The 18,267-nt window shown below is 42.3% G+C and overlaps 1 protein-coding gene across 1 annotated transcript; it reads left to right on the top strand.

Annotated features, from left to right (window-relative positions):
• The first annotated feature begins 3,387 nt into the window (after positions 1–3,387).
• CD83 (CD83 molecule) lies at positions 3,388–17,358 on the top strand. The gene is made up of 5 exons (XM_005525345.3): positions 3,388–3,547; positions 3,676–3,806; positions 13,535–13,751; positions 13,866–13,969; positions 15,717–17,358. The coding sequence occupies exons 1-5, from the start codon at positions 3,505–3,507 to the stop codon at positions 15,873–15,875; spliced, it is 654 nt and encodes a 217-aa protein (XP_005525402.2). The 5' UTR covers positions 3,388–3,504; the 3' UTR covers positions 15,876–17,358.
• Positions 17,359–18,267: the final 909 nt, after the last annotated feature.

Below are 18,267 nucleotides of genomic sequence, written 5' to 3'. Positions count from 1 at the left end.
TGCAATGTTACTCACAGTATATTATTTAAAAAACAGTTGTCTGCTAAAACATATAGCAAAAGGCTTCCAGTTTTGCTATCTGAACTGAAGTAGACAATTTTTATTGCTGCAAGGAGATTAATAATAATAAATAAACAACCCCCTTCACCAGAGGTTTCACAACAAACCTGAAGCACATGGAGCGTGTCCCACCCCTTAAATGCAGTGGAACAAATGATATTTGGTAATCATATCCCAAATACAGAAAAGTCTGTGCCTTGACAAAAATGCTAAATTCTGTTTTGACACCTTTGTCTTAACCTTTAAACCTTCATTGTGGAGACCTCTGTATTTCTTTTAGAGACTTATGGTTTTCTTTTTTCTTAAATTCCTGATGTATGCTCACACCTGGGGGAAAACAGGTGTAATAAGCATTCCTATGTATTTTGCAGCCACACATTGGAGTGAGAAACCAGGAAACCAGGAAAACTCTGCTACACAAGTATCTGAGGGATGAAGTACCTACTACTCTGGTTCAAGGAAACAGGATACAATTCCTTGAACGGCATTTTCAAGGCTCTATCAACACTGAAAAAAATATAGTCTTGACTTTTTAACCTTATCCTATGAATCTATCCCACATCCTTGTGCTTCTAGCCTCATTTTCCATAGAGAATGAAATTTCTGTGAATGTGCCATCTGGCTGTCTATCAGCCAGTATGTTCTGAACCTGCTTTCTATCAAACTGACAGAGGGATCGAGGCTCAAAGAGAATTAAGTGCCTATGAAATTCATGAAAATCAGCAGCTGGGTCAAAGATGAAGATCCAAAGGGAAAGGTAGGCAGAAGGCAGCAGTTTTACACACTGCTTGCTAATGTCAGTCATCACGTGTGTGGTTCTGGACTCACCAGAGCAGATGCTGCTCCTTCCTCAGTGAGATCAAGGACTCATGATTGCTGCAGAGTGGTGCAGGCAAGGGAAGGAGAGCAAAAGGCAACAGGACTCGCAGTACAAAAGCAGGTCTCATTAGGTACACAGAACAACGCATTTCATGATAAACTTCCACTTATTCACATAACTGTGCAGCTCCTGCAGTTGCTGAGGGCCCTCAAAGATGTGGATCTGTTTCTCATGGAGAAGGCTGACAGGCAATCACTACCTCTTCACTCCCACACCCAGACCCAAGCCACAGAGCTCCCATTGCTTCCACTGCTCAGTGAAACTCAAAGCAGATTCCAGGGCTCTGGAGACAATAGACTTGATCTTTGAAACCATAGAAAGGATATTAAGAGTTAGGATGGAAAGTACAGCCCAGCTCAAAGTTTCCCTAAAGAAAAAAAATCCATACCAGGGAAAATTTAGAAACCAAATTATTTCTCCTTCCCTAGCAAAGGGAGTTTCAGCTTTTGTTTTTTATATCTTGCTCTCCTGCTTCACGCAGTGTGCTGCGGAACAGCAGCTGAGCTTGCAAATACTTCTGGAGAAAAAGGGCTGTTTTGCTTGAAGTTATGCCTGTCCTGGAGGGAAAACCCATGTGTTTTTAAGAGTTCTGTATTTTCACTAACTGAGGAAGAATGTTGTTTAACATCACCTTGGCGAGTGTGTGTGGCATGTACGTTTCCCAGTGCTGAAGCCTGGCCCTTTACGCTTGCCTTCGGTGCACTTCTGTGTGGGCAAGCTTGTGACCGCAGCCCCAGGCTTGCCACAGCACCCCCAGCTGCTGCTGTCCAGGCCACCAGGGGAAGGACTGCTGTGGGCTGACCCACAGCCGGGGCAGGAGCTTGCTGTGGTTTGCTCTTGGGGATTTCCTCATGATGAGAAGGGAGACAGAGAAAGGTTGTGCCTCTTGATGGGTTTATGGAGGGTATACACGTAGTTCTGCAGGCCCTTGGGTGAAAGCTGAGTGCCCTTCTTGGAGATGGGCTTGATGTGTGATTGACTCATGGGGGCAGAAAAGTCATAATTTTAGTGAAGAACAGATGTGAAATATATTAAGTGTAGCCCTCTTCTCTCTAAGACTTCCTTCAGCAGCCCCTTCCTCCCACTTCTGTCTTCTCAAGGACTCCATTATTTCACATGAGAAAGAAGTGATTTTCTCTCACTCTCAAGAGATCCACTGGGTTTTATATTTCCACTTGTACTTTCTAAGTAATAGATCAACGTCCTGGTCCTTGAAACCAGAAAATATAAAGAAAAAAAGAAAGCTTAGGACCTGTTATATTTACCATTATGGTCAATGAAAATAGAAGGAAAACCTTTAAAAATAAGTGGGCTACTCCATCAGTGAGGTCCCCAGTGAAATTGCTGTCTTTCTTCACAGAACAGACTGGAGTTTCCAAAAGTGTTACCCACCCACAGCATTTACCCATCTGAGTAGGACTTTTGCATGGTGAGGACTTGTCAAACTGACTTCTCACAAAGTGTTCTAGAGGTGATTTGGATTTAGGGTGCCCAGATTGGAGTGGATTCCAGAACCCTGGTTTTCAAAAGGGGCTGACCATACATTCACCCCCCATCAAATCTCAAATCCCTCTGTCCTAAATACCTTCTCTTCACCATGATCTCAGTAGCCCAAAGACAGCAGCAACAAGTGTTTTCCAAAAATAACATCAGCAACTTTCAGTTTCAGGATTTGTAAATGCTTCTGTGATCGACCTCGGACTTCCTCAAAAATTCTCCAGGGGTAAACAGCTCTCACAGATCACAGGGAAAGGATTTCCCCTCCCCCTTCCAGATATCTAGAGGGGATGTCCAAATGGTTCCTCTTCTGGGAGTTTCCTTGACCTTTTTCCATGATTAAACTTTCCAGCATACAATTTGTAAAGTTATGTCGCTCCAGATGCCTTTGTTTGTCTTGAAAATGACAAAATATGCTAAGAAGAGATGATGTTCTACATCATGTGTGCCTTCCTGCAGAGTTAAATGTGTAACTCTACTGAAATACAGTTTGTTTTGCTTAGCCATGCTGATAATTCCTGATTAGCCCTTGGCCCCAAAACAAAATGTTTCTGTGGTACTGTGACCTGAGGTCTTAAATGTGGTTTCAGAAATGTCACATCATAAGGCCAACCTCTGCACAGGCACTGTGCTGTTAGCTGCAGAGAGAAGGTTGAGAGGGGATTTGGGGCTGACAAGCCCTTTCCCCTGACATTTTGTCACTCAAGAGAGATTCGCTCAGTGCTGATTTTGATGGTCTTCACAGCAACCCACAGTGCCCCTTGGTCAAACTTAACTCTGTTCAGATCTATACAGAGGGGGAGAAAAAAGATAAAAGGGACATGAGCTGCTACCACTGCAAGTGCTTGCATAAATGGGAATGACCTCACAGGTTTAAGGGGAGGAGCCTTGGTTTACACATGTAGGGATTTTCCCTATGACCAAAACCTCAAGATAAGTCTGGGGGATTCCCCAGTCTGACTTCAGAAATATCACTCTAGAAGCAGTCACAGCCTCACTCTGCTCTCACAGTCCATCCTGCAGAGAGGCACGCTGTTGCTGCTCTGTGATCTGAAGCAGCAAAAGCCATGTCCTTGGGAGTCTGTGCTCTGCTCATCCTCCTGTGCAATGGTAAGTGGGCAGCCCTGCAATTTTCCTTCTGCTCTTTCATGCTTGTCTTGTGGGGATATGTTTTGGGAAGACAGGAAGGACTGTGTAAGCAATCTTTTTCAAAGGTGATGTGTACCTATGCTTTTCAGTTTGGTGCCTGATCAGTGGGACTTCCGTGATGATCCCAGATGTTGCTGTAAGGTGTGCTGAGGAAGCTCTGCTGCCCTGTAAAGCTCTTCAGGACTCCTCAGTCTCCTACCAGACAGCGTCTTGGTATAAAGTAAGAAAAAAGCCTAAGTTACTTCAATAGTCTGCTTTGCTTTCCTACTTGGTAATGGCTTGTCTTGTACAAGATGGGTTGTTTTCTGCAGGGGCATCCTCCCAATAGTGCAGCAGAGAGAAAGCAGCACTGCAAACCTTTGAGCTGACCATGGAGAACAGGCCTTTTCCATGTCATTGGAGATAGGCTATTTGAGCATGATCCCCTGAATTGCTCTTGGCCTGCTTTTGTATCTATTTATTGCTGGCTTCTGTGGATCAAAATTCAGGTGATGCCCCATGTAAAACCGGCCAAATACTACTCCAAAGAGGAGCCTTCCAGGATTTTCTTCAGAGCAAAAAAAGGAATTTAAGCCTTGCAAAATCAATCAACATCTCCAAACAGGAGATGATTTTGTTCTTTGAAATAGAAGACCTAAAAAAGTACATGCTATTCTTCAGGAAGATTTGACTAATGGAGTGGGCATAAGGGCAGGGTGTGAGCAGAAGGCAGATGGAGAGCTAGAAATTCTGAGTTATCTCTTTCCAGTCATGAAGTAAAAATATATCTTGACTGCTTTGATTCAGTTTCTCTCTCCAGAGCAGGAGAGCCCTGCTGACCACCTGTGTAGAAGGGGTTACAGGAATCATTCAGCTAATGAGCAGAAAAGTCCTTCTCAACATTATCAAGATGAAATTTCTTAGAGAGGTAGAATTGCCCAGCAGAAGAACAGGTGCCTGTTGACCAGCTGTATGGCACCATGTATTTGTATCCCAGCACAGAGCTTCAGCTTATGGTGTGAGCCAAATCAATGGGAAAACAATGTTGGTTTTGTTCTACCCCATTCCCAACTCCCAGCCATACTCCTGCTGCTTATCATGGGCCAGTCCTGGTGGTCTTGTTACCTGTTAAGTCAACTCTCTGTTGCTTGTTATAATAGTGGAAAATCGATCTGTGAATAAAGATTTTGTGGGTTACAGGGTTGAATTACTTTCCCATGTGATGGTAGAGCAATGGAAGGGAAGAGGAGAAAAACCTCTATTTATGGGTGTTGAAAGCTGTTACTTTATCTCTGCCAGAACCTAAAGCCACAGCCTTGGCTTCCTCAGCAGTTTGGTCAGATACAGTTTGAAGCTCATTTCCTACAGTAAACCAACAAACAGTGCTTGTTATTAGATACAGCTTCTGAGGTTGAAACTTGCAATCTGAATTTCATTGCTGATACAACAGTGAGCATCTGTCTACAGACTAGATGACAATTGTACCTCAAAAGAGCTGTTTTGAACATCTGACTGCCAACCCACCAAGAGCAGCATCTTTTTCCAAACTGCTGAAGAAAGCACAGGTGGTAGACAGAGAGGAGAGAATAATGCTTTTGGTTGAACTTTACTATGGGATATGGAATATGAGTCATCTTATCCCTTTTCGTTTTCTGCCTCAAAAGGTGGATAAGGATCTATGTTTTCCATCCAGATACATGCTAATTATTGAAGGCTCCCTTTCCCCCACAGTGTCCAGGAGGGGCAGAGAGCTCATGGAAGGCAAACCATGTTGTCTGAGTTGAGCAGAAGTGGTAGGGGGTGAGGGAGGAATAAACAGAGGCTGGCTGGATCCCAGAAAAGTCTCCCCCATAGCAGTGTTGGAAGTCAACAAAACCAAAAACAGGCTGAAGTGTGGGGATACTCCAGAAGCATGTGCTTCCCCAAGTTCAGTGGGAGCTGGGAGGGACAAGCAGCAAACAGCAGCCAAAACCCATTCTCTGATGGAGAAGTATATGGAAACCCTATAAACCCAATTTTGTGTTGCCTCATAACTCTCTGCAGCTCCACCTGGGCACAAAATCTCTGCACGTGTACAGGAGGGAGATATTTGATGATATCTTTTGTGGGGGCCCTCTCTGGTGCTGCTTCCTCTTGCAGCAGTCATGCTGTCACAGTCTAGACTGCCACTGCACGTTCCCTGCATGTCCCCTGCCCTGTCCCTACAATCTCCACTCCCTCCATGGTCTCTTTGCTCATCCTGCTTCACCTTCGCGCAGAAAAAGACTGGTTTTCCAATGTCCAGCATAACAGAACCTCATACTTATTTTCTCTGCTGACACAAAAAGTAACAGAAGTCTAGCTATTGTCAGTTCTTGCCACAGTCCTCAGGGGCTGATGGCACCAACCATGGTACTACAGTCTTCTGTTTGCTTGTCCCATGAGAGAGGTGGGAAGCAGGGACAGGCAGGCGGTGATGCCAGCCCAAGGCACAGTTGTAGCCATATTTGGAAAAGCAGAGCATCAGGTCTAAAAACCCTGACTCTCCATGGGGAAAAGCAATCTAGGCTCAGTGTTTTGTGCTGAACAAGCAATACTTCTACTTGTGGGGCTAGCTAATAGGCAACCCCATGAAAATCTTTCTCCTCCCCTCTCTGCCCTTTGGCTCTGTGCTGCTGTCCCCTCTCAACACTGCAAAGGAGGGTGAGGGAATGGTGGAGTGTGACTACCCAACACAGGTAATTACTCTGTTATTTAAAAACAACTACTGAAGGATTAATCAATAAACACCACATATAACCCCAAAGGACTAATTAAAAGGTAATTCCAACAAATTGTATGAAATTTCAGGCTGTAAAGTTCAAGCAGCTGTTGGGCGAAATCTTTTGTATGAGGTCACTTTGAACTGTGAAGTAAAGGCAAGCAATTAACCTTTGCTTCTGTTGCTTAAAAAAATGGTGGTGGCAATGTTATGGTGCTGCTTGTGCAGCTGTTTGCGCAGGGTGAATGTTCTGTGAGCAAATCCCTCCTTCCCACTGGCACCTCTGTGTGCTCAGACCAATTAAGGACCAGTTTGTTACAATCTGTTAAAAAACAGGTTGTAATTTAAAAGTATTTACTGTATAGGGAAGTGAATGTCTAACGGAGTTAATATTCTGGTGTCAAAATCCAACTGGGTGTAAAAACAATGGTTTGCATTCAATTCCTTTGCTTTTGTTAATGTCTCATACTGCAAAAAAAACCATGGATGTGTTTGACCAGCTGTGCATCCAGGATCATGGGAGCTAATTACTCTCACATAAGTCACCTGTGTAAGTAGCTCTGTGCAGAATCAGGATCACAGTCAGTCAGCTCAGACAAAATGATTTTTACTTAAAAATATATGAAGTAGGCTGGCTGAGAAAACCGGGGAGACAGTAGAGCACCAAGTCCTCTTCCAGCCTGGTACAGCTCTCATTCCATTCACTATTCACTATTGAGCTGATGTATTTCTGTTCTCTGGCTGGATGAATTATGAGAAATAGGTAGAATAGTTAGGCCCCAAAATTTAGGTGCTCTTCAGCAAATATTTCTTTTTCAGAGAACTGAAAACAAGGTGGAAGAAGGAGGAGGAAGACTTTGCTCAGTTCTAGCTGGCTAGGTTTTAGCTATTTATATTTATAGTTTTTAGGAGTGCTGGGCAGCCTGCATGCCATGAACCCATATATGAGCAGCATGGAAGTTTGCCAGCTGAGAACTGAAAACTAGGCCTTTTTTGCCTAAGCACCCAGGCACTGGGAATTGTCTATGGAAATGCTGGTTTGAATCTCTCCAGCCCACCTACAAGACAAGACCCTGGGTAATGAAACTTTACTTACCTTTCTGCCTTGTAGGGCTATTGAAAACTGAACAGTTTCTCCTTGTGTAGTACATTGAAAATGAGAACCACTTCATAAACCCTCATAATTATCACTTTATATCCAGTTTGAAAATCAAGTTTAAAGAAACACAAATGAAGTCCCAGTGGATATTACACTATTTTCTTCATGTGATAGCCAGAAGAGTCTTAATCTAAAACAAACCTTGAGGAAGAGGAAAGAAGGCTGTGCTTCAGTGGAGAAAAATCTGTTAACTTTACAGCACTTCCTTGAAAAAATAAAAAAAATTGTGGCAGAATAAGAGGGGGAAGTCATATTACAAAATAAGAATAAACATTTTAGACATATAATATTGACTGCACCTTCCTTCAAAGGAAACTACTGTTTCTAAAAGTGCATAGCTGTGATATATTAGCATAGGTAAATATTTGCTAAATTACTTGAGCCAGATTTCTAACCTAGGCAAAGAAATGCAGTCCAATGCTCCTCAGACATCTATTCATCCCCAAGTAGCTTCATCACATTGATGATATTGATGATTTAGACAGGAAGGGAGCAATGGAAATGATTTAATGACCAAAACACTTCTTTTGTCTCATATGAACTAAGGCTGGATGTCCTTAGCTAAAAAAAAAAATCAAGCCAATCCAAACCAACTAAATGATAAAGAGTCTGTGTGAGTTAAAGGGCTTTTCCAGATGGCTCATGTGTCACACATAGCTCCTTCACTATGTTCACTAGTTGTTTTGGGGTTGGGTTTTGGATTTTCTTTCATCATCTCCCCCCATGCCCCCCTTTTTACAGCACACTCAGAGTTCACTCACATGTGCCCACAATTTATGACTGTTATTTTCAAATTTAGCTTTGGTACCTCTACATGACACTGTATAGGAACCATATGGATGCACCTTCAGCATTAATCAAATGTGGAAGTGTTTTTCTGCTGAAAAATATACCTATTAAGCAGTTTCAGCTCAGTTGTGTTTCATTATATGTTGGCTATTGGGCATTGCCAGAATCCTATATATTTTGCTTTCAGAAAATAAATTCCTTCTGGCCATATGTAGATTTTTAGCTCTCTATAACATTCAGAAATTTCAACTTGGCCACTATGCCTGTTATAGTTTTAAACAAAACCATTTTTACAATTATCTTACCCTCACTAGAAAATAATCTGATGTGGATATATTCCACCTTTGAACTGACATCAGTTTTGGACCTCAACCATTTTCATTGAAATAAAAATTTTCTTTTATGGGAAAAGTGGTTTATATTGGCTCTTTGATTTACCTGGAAGACAGTGTGCCACCTTAGTGTGGGAAAAGTTTGATGAGAAAATGTATTTAATGAGAACAGAGAACATGAGTTTACGTGAGAGCTGCTCATTCTCACATGTTCATGATAAAATTAAACATGAATTGATTATTTGGGTGTACAGCATGGGTGAATTGCCATTTTAGGGTACTACTATGTAATGCTGTAGCAGTTTTCAAAACAATAGCTAAAACCTAGCCAGCTAGAACTGAGCAAAGTCTTCCTCCTCCTTCTTCCACCTTGTGTTTAGTTCTCTGAAAAATAAATATTTGCTGAAGAGCACTTGAATTTTGGGGGCCTAATTTTTCTACCTATTTCTCATAATTCATCCAGTCAGCTCAGTGGTATTTTCAATCAAACATATCCCATTTTAATAGCCACTGTATCACCACCACTATTCCTCTCAAAAAGCTCTGGGCTAGGAGAAACTTAATAGGAATCAATCAATTGCTTAGGGAATGTATGTGGGAAAATAACAACTTCTTTAGACCATGTGATTCCAAGATTTTGAGGACTAGAATAACTTTCAATTAAACTCACTAAAAACTGACAACTAGAGCTGTCTCCCCTAGGCTGTGTCCAGTCCTGAATAGTCTAGTTTAGTCTCAAAGGATGGAGATTCCACACCCACTCTGGGCAGCCCATTCCAGTATTCAACCACCCCTACAATAAAAAGGGGTTTTCTTCTGCTTAAGCGGAATTACCTGAATTTCAGTCCATGCCCATTGCTTCTTTTCTTGTCCCTGAATGTCACTGAAAAGAGTCTGGCTTCAGCTGGACTTCTCTATTCCCCTGTTAACCAGGTTGAGTCAATAGTGGTAAGATGATCCTGAGCCTGGTCTCCTCCAGGCTGAACTATCTCTTCCACCTTCTGCTCATGTCAGGTGCTCCAAGATGTTATTCATCTTGTGCCCCTTACTGGACTCCCTCAGATATGACCGTGTTTGTCTTGCCCTGGGAGCCCAGCATTTAACCCAGAACTCCAGGGTGTCTGAGCAGGGACTCAACAGAGGGGAAGGATCACCTCACTTCAGCACCTGCTGGAGATATTCTGCCAGGCAGGGGATTCCTGAAAGTCTGCCACAGACGTTGCTGAAGGAAAATGGATATGTAACATGAAACATAAACTCACATTTCTTCTGTTTTTTAATTTTCTCATGGGTAGTTTCATGCAGATAGGCAGAATTATGTTGCCAGTAAGTCCCTGTTCCCCAGCAAAATTCTTTGGGAATTAATCCCCAGAAGACTGCATGGTAACAAGGCCCTTTTTATGAAATAGTTTTAGTAGAATTTTCTACCTATCCCCACACAAGTCATCATTTGCCTTTTGAATTTTGGTAAAGCCATTAGCAGCAAACATGGGAGTAGGAACAGACCTCCTCCCTTTTCTCCTCCGTTTGGAGGTGGGGAGCAGGGGAAGCTGGCATGCTGCAGTTTGCTCAGCAGTGAGATGTAAGGAAAATGAGACACAAATGAAATGTGGGAAGAAAAGATTTTTTTCACTGATTAAAGAAGAGGATGGTCCCTACACAAGTGGATTGATGTCTCTAGCAGCGCTTGCTTTGATCCCTCTAAGCTTGTGTGGAATTAATTAGGTAAAATCCCCAGCATTTACCTTGGGCTGTGGTATCACCTGGAGGACACTTGGCATGAATTAGCACTGGTTTATCATAGAAGCTTGAGCTGGGAAATGATCTGTCCAGTGAGAGTCTGCCAAGTAATTCACAGGAGGAAGCAAGCAAAGTGGCATTTTTGTAATTTTAATTAGGTTCAGGGTGGGAAAGAGGTTGTCTTGAATAGAGCAAGAGGCAGAACAATAACCTTACTGAACATCTCTTGGATTTCCTTTTATACAGCTGGGATATGAGGATGCACTCTGCAAATTTGCTCAGATGTTTTCTTGCTATGTAGAGAATTTAAAAAGGGAGGGGGTGGGGTTTTTTTCTGATTTTTTTTTTTTAATAAGCTAACAGGAGATAAGATTGCTGTGGAAAAGGCTTGGTTCAGGCATCAGAGAAAAGGTTGCTTTGACCTCTGAGTAGGGGTGGATGCACTGCCTGCAGAGGCTGGAAAAATGCCACCAGATGTCTCTGCAGCCTAAATAATGTTGGGATGCTGCTGGGCACGCAGCAGCCCTGCAGACTGCCTTGCCTGCCCTTGCCCTTCAGTAAAGAGGAGATTTAATGGAGGAAAGCATACAAACCCCAAATTAAACCCACGCATATGACCCTTTCCTCCTCCCTAGATGCAAGGTTCACAACCCTCATCCAGGTCACCAGTGGTTTCTCTGCAAGTGAGGGAGCCAGATTAGTCCACAAAGTAACTTTTTCTGCTTGTTTTGGGGAAAAGCATGTTGTTAGTGCAATTTCATGACACTGCTTTGCCTTACACAGAGCATGTCTAAGGCAAAATTCTGACAGTATTGTCTGCAGGGTCACCATCATGGTGCTTGCAACAGCAACCAAGCACCTTAAAAAGCTTTGGAGGCAATAATCAATCCTATCCCTGACTGTTCTCATGAAATAGGGAAGTTAAATAATTTACCCAAAATCTCACTTGGAATATGTGCATGGTCAGGCATGGGATGAATGGACTTAATTGAGTTCTCCCTTACAGGAGCAGTGCTGATTGCAATTGCATACGGAAAGATCAAAGTGTTTTCTCATTCCCAGATCTCAGCCACAAGAATCACACCACCATTTACCACCCAAGACAGCAATTATTTATGCTGCCAGTAAATGAAAGGCAAAAACAAAGCAAAAAATCCCTAAACAAATCTAATTTTGTGTGTGTGTGTGTAGCTCAGACCTCCTGTCTACAATTTAGGGCAATGCAAAGGGCAGCCAGGCTGGTTCCTTTTATTGCCCTGCGGGCAGTTTTAAATTTCACTGAGGAAGGGGGTGGTAAGGGAAGGGAGAGTGGCAAAAATTAGATCTGAGGGAGGTCAACTATATCCACTTAACTGCTATTGACCTAGTTGTAACCAGAGCTGAGCCCAGCCTGGGTATTGGAATTCCTCTGGCCACATCTCTGACAATGTGCAAGGCCTGAAAATACCTAAATCCCTGTAGCACAGTGAAGTCCCTACAGCCTGAACACCACCATACATACTGCTTGTCTTGTAGCTGCTTGGGGCTGAGTGCAGTCAGAAAGAGAAGCTGGGGTAAATTTACTGGGGGATTAAGGGGAAGATTCTTTCCTCTTTCTGGGTAAAGTGTGGAAAGCCCCAGGAAATTACTGCTCTGTGTTTCAGTTGATGCACTAAAATACCCAAAACCTTTCCGAGAAAGAATCTTTACAACTAAGGAAATCTTGTGCTTTAGTCTCACTCCTCAGTTTCTGAAAAGTTCCCCAAATTGCAGCTTGTTTTACACCATTTTAGGCTGCAAAAATAGCAATATATAAGGGAGCAGCAGACCCATATTTCTCTCCAGACTCTTGAGTGTGCTTTCCTCCAGCAAACACATGAAAGGGAAACCAGATACTCCTAGCCTCAGTATGAGAAAGTTGTGTTTTAATAACTTACAGTGTAACTGTTATACCCCAATGCAGTAGCTATGCTGATAGAAAGTAAGCACCAACATATGACCCAAAAATATGTCTATTAAAATAAAATAATAATACTAGAAAAGCCTTGGCTTACATTTGTTATAAGTTTGGCTGAAATGCTGAGACTTGGACTTATGAGCTGGCTCTGGTCTGGCTCTGCTGGTCCACAGAAAGATTGAATTAATTACTTGGGAAACCTTTATGAAGGGCACGCTGCCTCGAATCCCAGGCAGCAACTTCGATGAATAAGAATGGACACAGGCTAATTCAAACCCTTCTTCCATCTTTCAAATCAACTTAGTGATTTCTCTTTTCTTTGTGGTTCCCAGCGAGTTGTCATTTTCAGTGCATCCTATCGCCCCTCAGTATGAACTGTTCTGGGAATACACTTCATTCCTCCAGCAGCCTCTCAGCAATGCCAAGGAATGTAGCTCTTCTGGTTACAATTAAGAAATTCAACACACAAATGCTCCCCAAGTGCACCAGAACCTGCCTGTGACCTTCACGCAACTGAATCTGAAGGAGTCGAAGCAATTTTTTGTTCTTTGGTTCCAGTCATGAGTGGAAAGGAGGGAAGTGGGGCGGGGGGAAGCCTCCATTCCTCTAGAGAGGCAGCATGGTTTCAGGGGTCAACTACACAGAAACTGGTACAGGAAAGTGCATTTTCCAGGGCTGCATTCTCACTGGGAACTCTAGGCTGCAGAGCTGCTGCGAGGATGCCAGCCTGTGCTTGGCAGAGCCCTCGTGCAGTGGCACACGTGCTGGGTTTGCAGGTTTAATTGTCACCACTGCAGAAGGTGTGCTGGCAGGGCAAGCACAAGCAGAACTGGAGCTTTCCTGTCTGCTGCCATGCTCTTCTGGGCACCTGTGGTCCTCAGAGCCACCACTAAGCACCTGGGTAGGGCTACCTCTTGCTGCCTCTGCTCCATCCCCATTGTCTGTCTTTTGGTCTGAACCCTTGTGCATAGGCCCACTGAGAGCAGACTCCACCCCTGCCTTCTGTCATGTTGCTGATCCAGGTGAGGCAGCTTAAGAAGTTATTACAGAGTAGTTCTATAATTCCCATTTATATATAGAGTCCATTTAAGCAAAACCCCATATACTTTTGGATTGCAAGCATGAACACATTAAAAGGATTTGAGGTTGTGCTCCCCCCTGCCTCTCTTCAGCCTCTGCATTTTCAGCAATAAGCTGGCTTTAAAATTTTCTTTACCCTAAAATCGAGGATGACACTGTTGCCCAAGAAGAGAAATATATTTGTGTTTTTCAGATGGCTGGAGACAGCAAAGGAATAGCATGGGAAGTCCTTGATGTGGAACCTCATTATCCACAAGAAGCTGGGGGGTCCTTGGAGCTCTCTAATGACACCTCCTTTTCACTGAGGATCAAAAATGCCACCAGCCAAAACAGCGGGACATACAAGTGCACTTCGGGGGGGCAGAACGGAGAACGCAATCTGAGCAGCACAGTCACATTAAAAGTAACAGGTACAGTGGAGAGCTTTGACTGTCCCATGCTCTGCATGGCATGTCAGGAAGGTAACAGTTTTAAAATATTTTACAAACACCGGAGCAATGTTAACACTTTGCTTTATATTTTAGGTTGCCCTGGAATAGAAGAGGACAAACTAAGTAAATACAAAGGCGAGCTCTTGATGCTGACTTGCCTTGGGATTTTTTACTTGCTGCTCATCTTCTTTACTTGTGTAAGTAATTCTCTTTTTCATAAGCAAAGTGACAATACCAACAAAAATACCCCCACTCATTTTCTCTGCTAGCACTGCTTTAACACAGCTGGTCTGAAGCTGGTGTCCATACTTAATTTATGATTAAATTCAGGTACATGAGGATGGAGTTCCAGAGACAAAGAACTGCACCCTAATCTAACTCAAACTATCAGTTATTTTCCTGCACTTTCACTGCTTGTTTCTACTTCCAGTTACTCTGTGTAAAGTACTTGTCAGTTTAAGGGCACAGTAACAGGTCGTCTGGTTTAGTACCTGGGAACAGCATTTGTCCAAGATGGAGGCACAGACCCCTGGGAGTCCTTCCCCACCTATGGAATTGCTTTATGTGGTGGCATGATGGACATGTGCAAATCCACCTGCTTTTTGCCTCAGTTTCCACACTGGTAAATTGATGACAACCTCATTTTAGACAAGCATTTTTGTGGAGTCACATGTTTCTTGTTAAACAGACATTTTAAAATACATGGAGGAAAAACCTCATTGGGGAGTTTATCCATACCTTTACTGATGGCTGGTAATTCTGGGAAAGGAGGGGAGAGGAGGTACTTGGGAAGCTCACTCCACAGAAGAAAAATTATGCTTTGGGTGCAGTGGCAGTGAAATTCCCACTTCATGCAGAGGTCTGCACCACCTGGCTCAGAAGCGGCGAGAATCTTGAGTGCCAGTTCAGTGCATCACTGTCTGCTTTATAATAAAAACCAAACCAAAACTAGCCCCAGGATTTTGTGATTTAACTTTTGCTGCCTGTTTCATATTTGCCTTCTTGTTTTGCTCCTCAGCAGATGAATCATAACTGTTGATCAGAGTGTATCTAATTAGCAGTGCTAAATGTAGCTTTCCATGTATCTTCAGGGAGCAATTAAATTTATGCCTGTCTCTTTTTTAGATTGACAATTCTGCCAGTAATTTGTGCCATTCAGACTAAAATTTGACGAGATAAATCTTGTAGGAATTTGTTAGGATGGAAGAATGAAAGCAGGGATATCACTCAGAAGAGACAGATGCCCCATGTTCTTCTCTGTGTCCTGAAAGAATATCAGATCTCTACAGAAATCTCTCCTCCCCTTACATAAAAAAGTAACAGTTTTAGTGGTGCAGTTAGAAAAAGCAGAGCTGTGTAGTGAAGATAATCACTCTGGTGGAATTATGCGTATCTTACTTTTGGGTGAGGCCCTGTCTCAGGTATCAACCTAGCTTTCGTCAAAATTTAATATCTACCTGATCTCACAAATGAGGTTCATTATTTAAAATGCCTGTTAAGTTCTTACAGGTGCCTTGTCCTGTTCTTTAGTGAAGATTGTGCCTTATCTCCACTAAACTCAACAGTGACATTCACTTTAGAACTGGTTGGCAGGACTGGGACTTTACATTGACAACTTGATGAAAATATTTCAGGCACTGGCTTGCATTGAAGGCAGGTGAAAACACTTACAATAGTTTGATGCAAGGCCTGTTGAGATGAAAATGCGAATCAAACATAAATTTCCTTTTTTGACTGAGGCTTTTGTCCTAGACAGTTCATTGATTTAGCAAGAAATAGCAGCTTTTATTGGTATTGGGTGCTTCCAGTGACAAAAAAATGGGAAAGGTGTAAAGAGCTATGGTTAGCAAAGAGAAAAAGGAAAACCTTCAAAAGTTTTTTTTTATAAATTACCTTTCATAGGAATTCTCAGTTTCAAGCTTTCCTTTGTGTTTTTTCTTTTAGACATGTCTAAGAAAAGAGAGTATATCTCCCAATTACCAAAAAACCAGACCAGATATGAAGCACATGCTCACCCTCATGAACGTACATGAAATAACAACTTTCCAGCATTTAAACACCGACAGCACTTGCAAAAATGAGCTTACTTCAAGTTTTGTCTAAGTTGACATTGATGGCACTGTGGACTCATCAGGAAACACAAGCTGGACGGCTGAGTGGTATGGAGAGGAAATAAATTATAATATATTGTCTCTTCAGAGCAGCCTGAAAGTACAGGTACCTTGTCAGTGATCTGCTTGTGCAGAACAAGGCTTCGACAAGCACTGTTACGCACTATGGTAACTTTTGAGAGTTAGTCAGCTAAGAAATACCTTTACAGCTACACAACATGTTACAATGCTGTTATAAGGTTGGTATCAACTTTATTTCACTCTGCTGTGAAGCCCTCTTTTTCTGAGTAAGAATATGCTTCTAACATGAAGACTGAATTATAGGGAGTCCATGGCTGTGCAAAGCCAGCAGATGAAGCTCTTCCCTGGACTGATATCTCCCACCTGTCCAAAGCAAACACAGCAGGTGCTGTGGTATGAAAAGATAAGTGTGCAGGGCTATCTCTGCTCTAAGCCTGGTCCTGGGTGGAGTTCTTTTACTACAAATGAGATGTAACTCATCATGTGATGTTCAAGTAGGCTGAAGATGTAACTTCATGCTCTGCACTGGATGGATCAAAGCAATATCCACTCTTAAATCTTAGAGTGACCAACAGGCTGAGAAAGATTTTCTCAAAATCTTTCTGGACTGAGTGAACTTTTTATCTCAGCAGGAGAAATAGGGATGTATTTTCTGATTAATCTATAGGAACCTTCAATGAGACTGTTAATCTTAAATAAGACTGAAGAAGATTGTGATATTAAGGACATGAAAAGATGACTTTTTGTGTGGTTTACAAAACATGGAGCCAAATGTATGCAACACTTACTCAGTCAAGTTACATGAGTGAGGACCAAAGCCATGGCTTGGAAGAAATCAACCAACCACTTCTTTGGGATGTACTAAGTTAGCTATGAGATACAGGAATGGAAGATGGGACATGAGCTTTTGGCAGCATATGTATGTGGAAAAAAGGACATGAGAAAAGCTGAACTGAGGCACACAGTAAAGGGGAGAGCAGATTTCTCCTTTTGGATCAAAACGATCTTAGACTCTGAATCCAAGGAACCTCCCTCTATTGGGTTGCTATTGCAGAAGGTGAAGGAAGAGGAGTCTAAAGTGACTGTGGTTGCTTATGCCATAATGTCAGAATTTGAGCCAAAACATCAGAACTTGCATAACCTGAAGAACACCATCTTAAAAAATACTTCAAGAACTGACCGGCAACATTAGAATTTTTTATGCAGTTTGGAATTCCAGGCTGTTGACAAAACAATCTTTCTGCAATCCTTTAACTAATTTTGAAGAGTTGATGGGAAGAAAGTTGTACATCACTCAGCACTGGCTTTGCGAGCAGGGTAGATGTCTGTATTGCTGGAGTCCAAGAGGCTCCTGACCAGGTTGACTTGTAGTTAAAAGAGATATGAAAATTACTTAGAACATAGTAAAGTAATGCCACATCAACTTTTTGTTTTCTGTAGTTTTTTAATTTAAATGTGTGTAGGATACTTGAAATAAAAATTCAGAGATAACCTACGGTTTGTTTTTTTGTGCCACATTATGGCAAATAAACCCAGAAAAATTCCGTATAAATTACATTTTATTTTACAACTAGCATAATTACATCAAATAAGATAGAGATGTGATTCAGCCTCTTCTGCAGGAAAAAGCATGTATGTGTGTATAACTGATTAAGCAATGGATAATTTTATACACTTCTAAGAACCTAACACCATTTAAATTTTCATCAAAATTTCACTTTCTGTCCAAAGTGCATTATAAAACACCTGCTCCTTACCAAAAGGCAAGTCATTAGGGAAAACACAAGGGTGTTTCAGTCTGCCCACAATCACTTTTAAACATGGCCAACCATCCTGGATGACCTGTATGTTTAGGAGACAAAAAATATGAGCTAAAGGCATATGCATTTCTCCATTTGGTCAGGAAGGCTTAATACCCAACAGTCATAGTTTGTTGAGGTTTATTATCATAGAATGCTAAGAGCTTGGAATGGATCTTAAAGATCATCTAGTCCTCCCACCATGGGCAGGAGCACCTCCCTTACACCAAGTTGCCCAAGGCCTTATGCAGCCTGAATACTGAATGCTGCCAGGGATGGGGCATCCACAACCTCCCTGGGCAACCCATTCCAGGGTCTCACCATCCTCACAGTAAAATAGTTATTCCTAATCTCTAGCCTAATTTTCCCCTCTTTCAGTTTGTACCCATTAGTCCTGTCTTATCACTACAGTTCCTGATAAAGAGTCTCTCTCTGGCTTCCCTGAAGGCCCCCTTCAGATCAGTATCTGGGTTGCTATGAGGTATCAGCAAAACCTCTTCTCCAGGCTAAACATCCCTAATTTTCTTACCCGTTGTAGGGGAGGAGCTCCAGTCCTCTTGTCAA

Source organism: Pseudopodoces humilis, chromosome 1, assembly GCF_049639895.1.
Source record: "Pseudopodoces humilis isolate 2021_Gansu_Grassland_sample_001 chromosome 1, ASM4963989v1, whole genome shotgun sequence".
NCBI classification, from domain to species: Eukaryota; Metazoa; Chordata; class Aves; order Passeriformes; family Paridae; genus Pseudopodoces; species Pseudopodoces humilis.
Note: the sequence above shows the minus strand (reverse complement) of the source record. Positions and strands in the feature narration are given on the sequence as shown.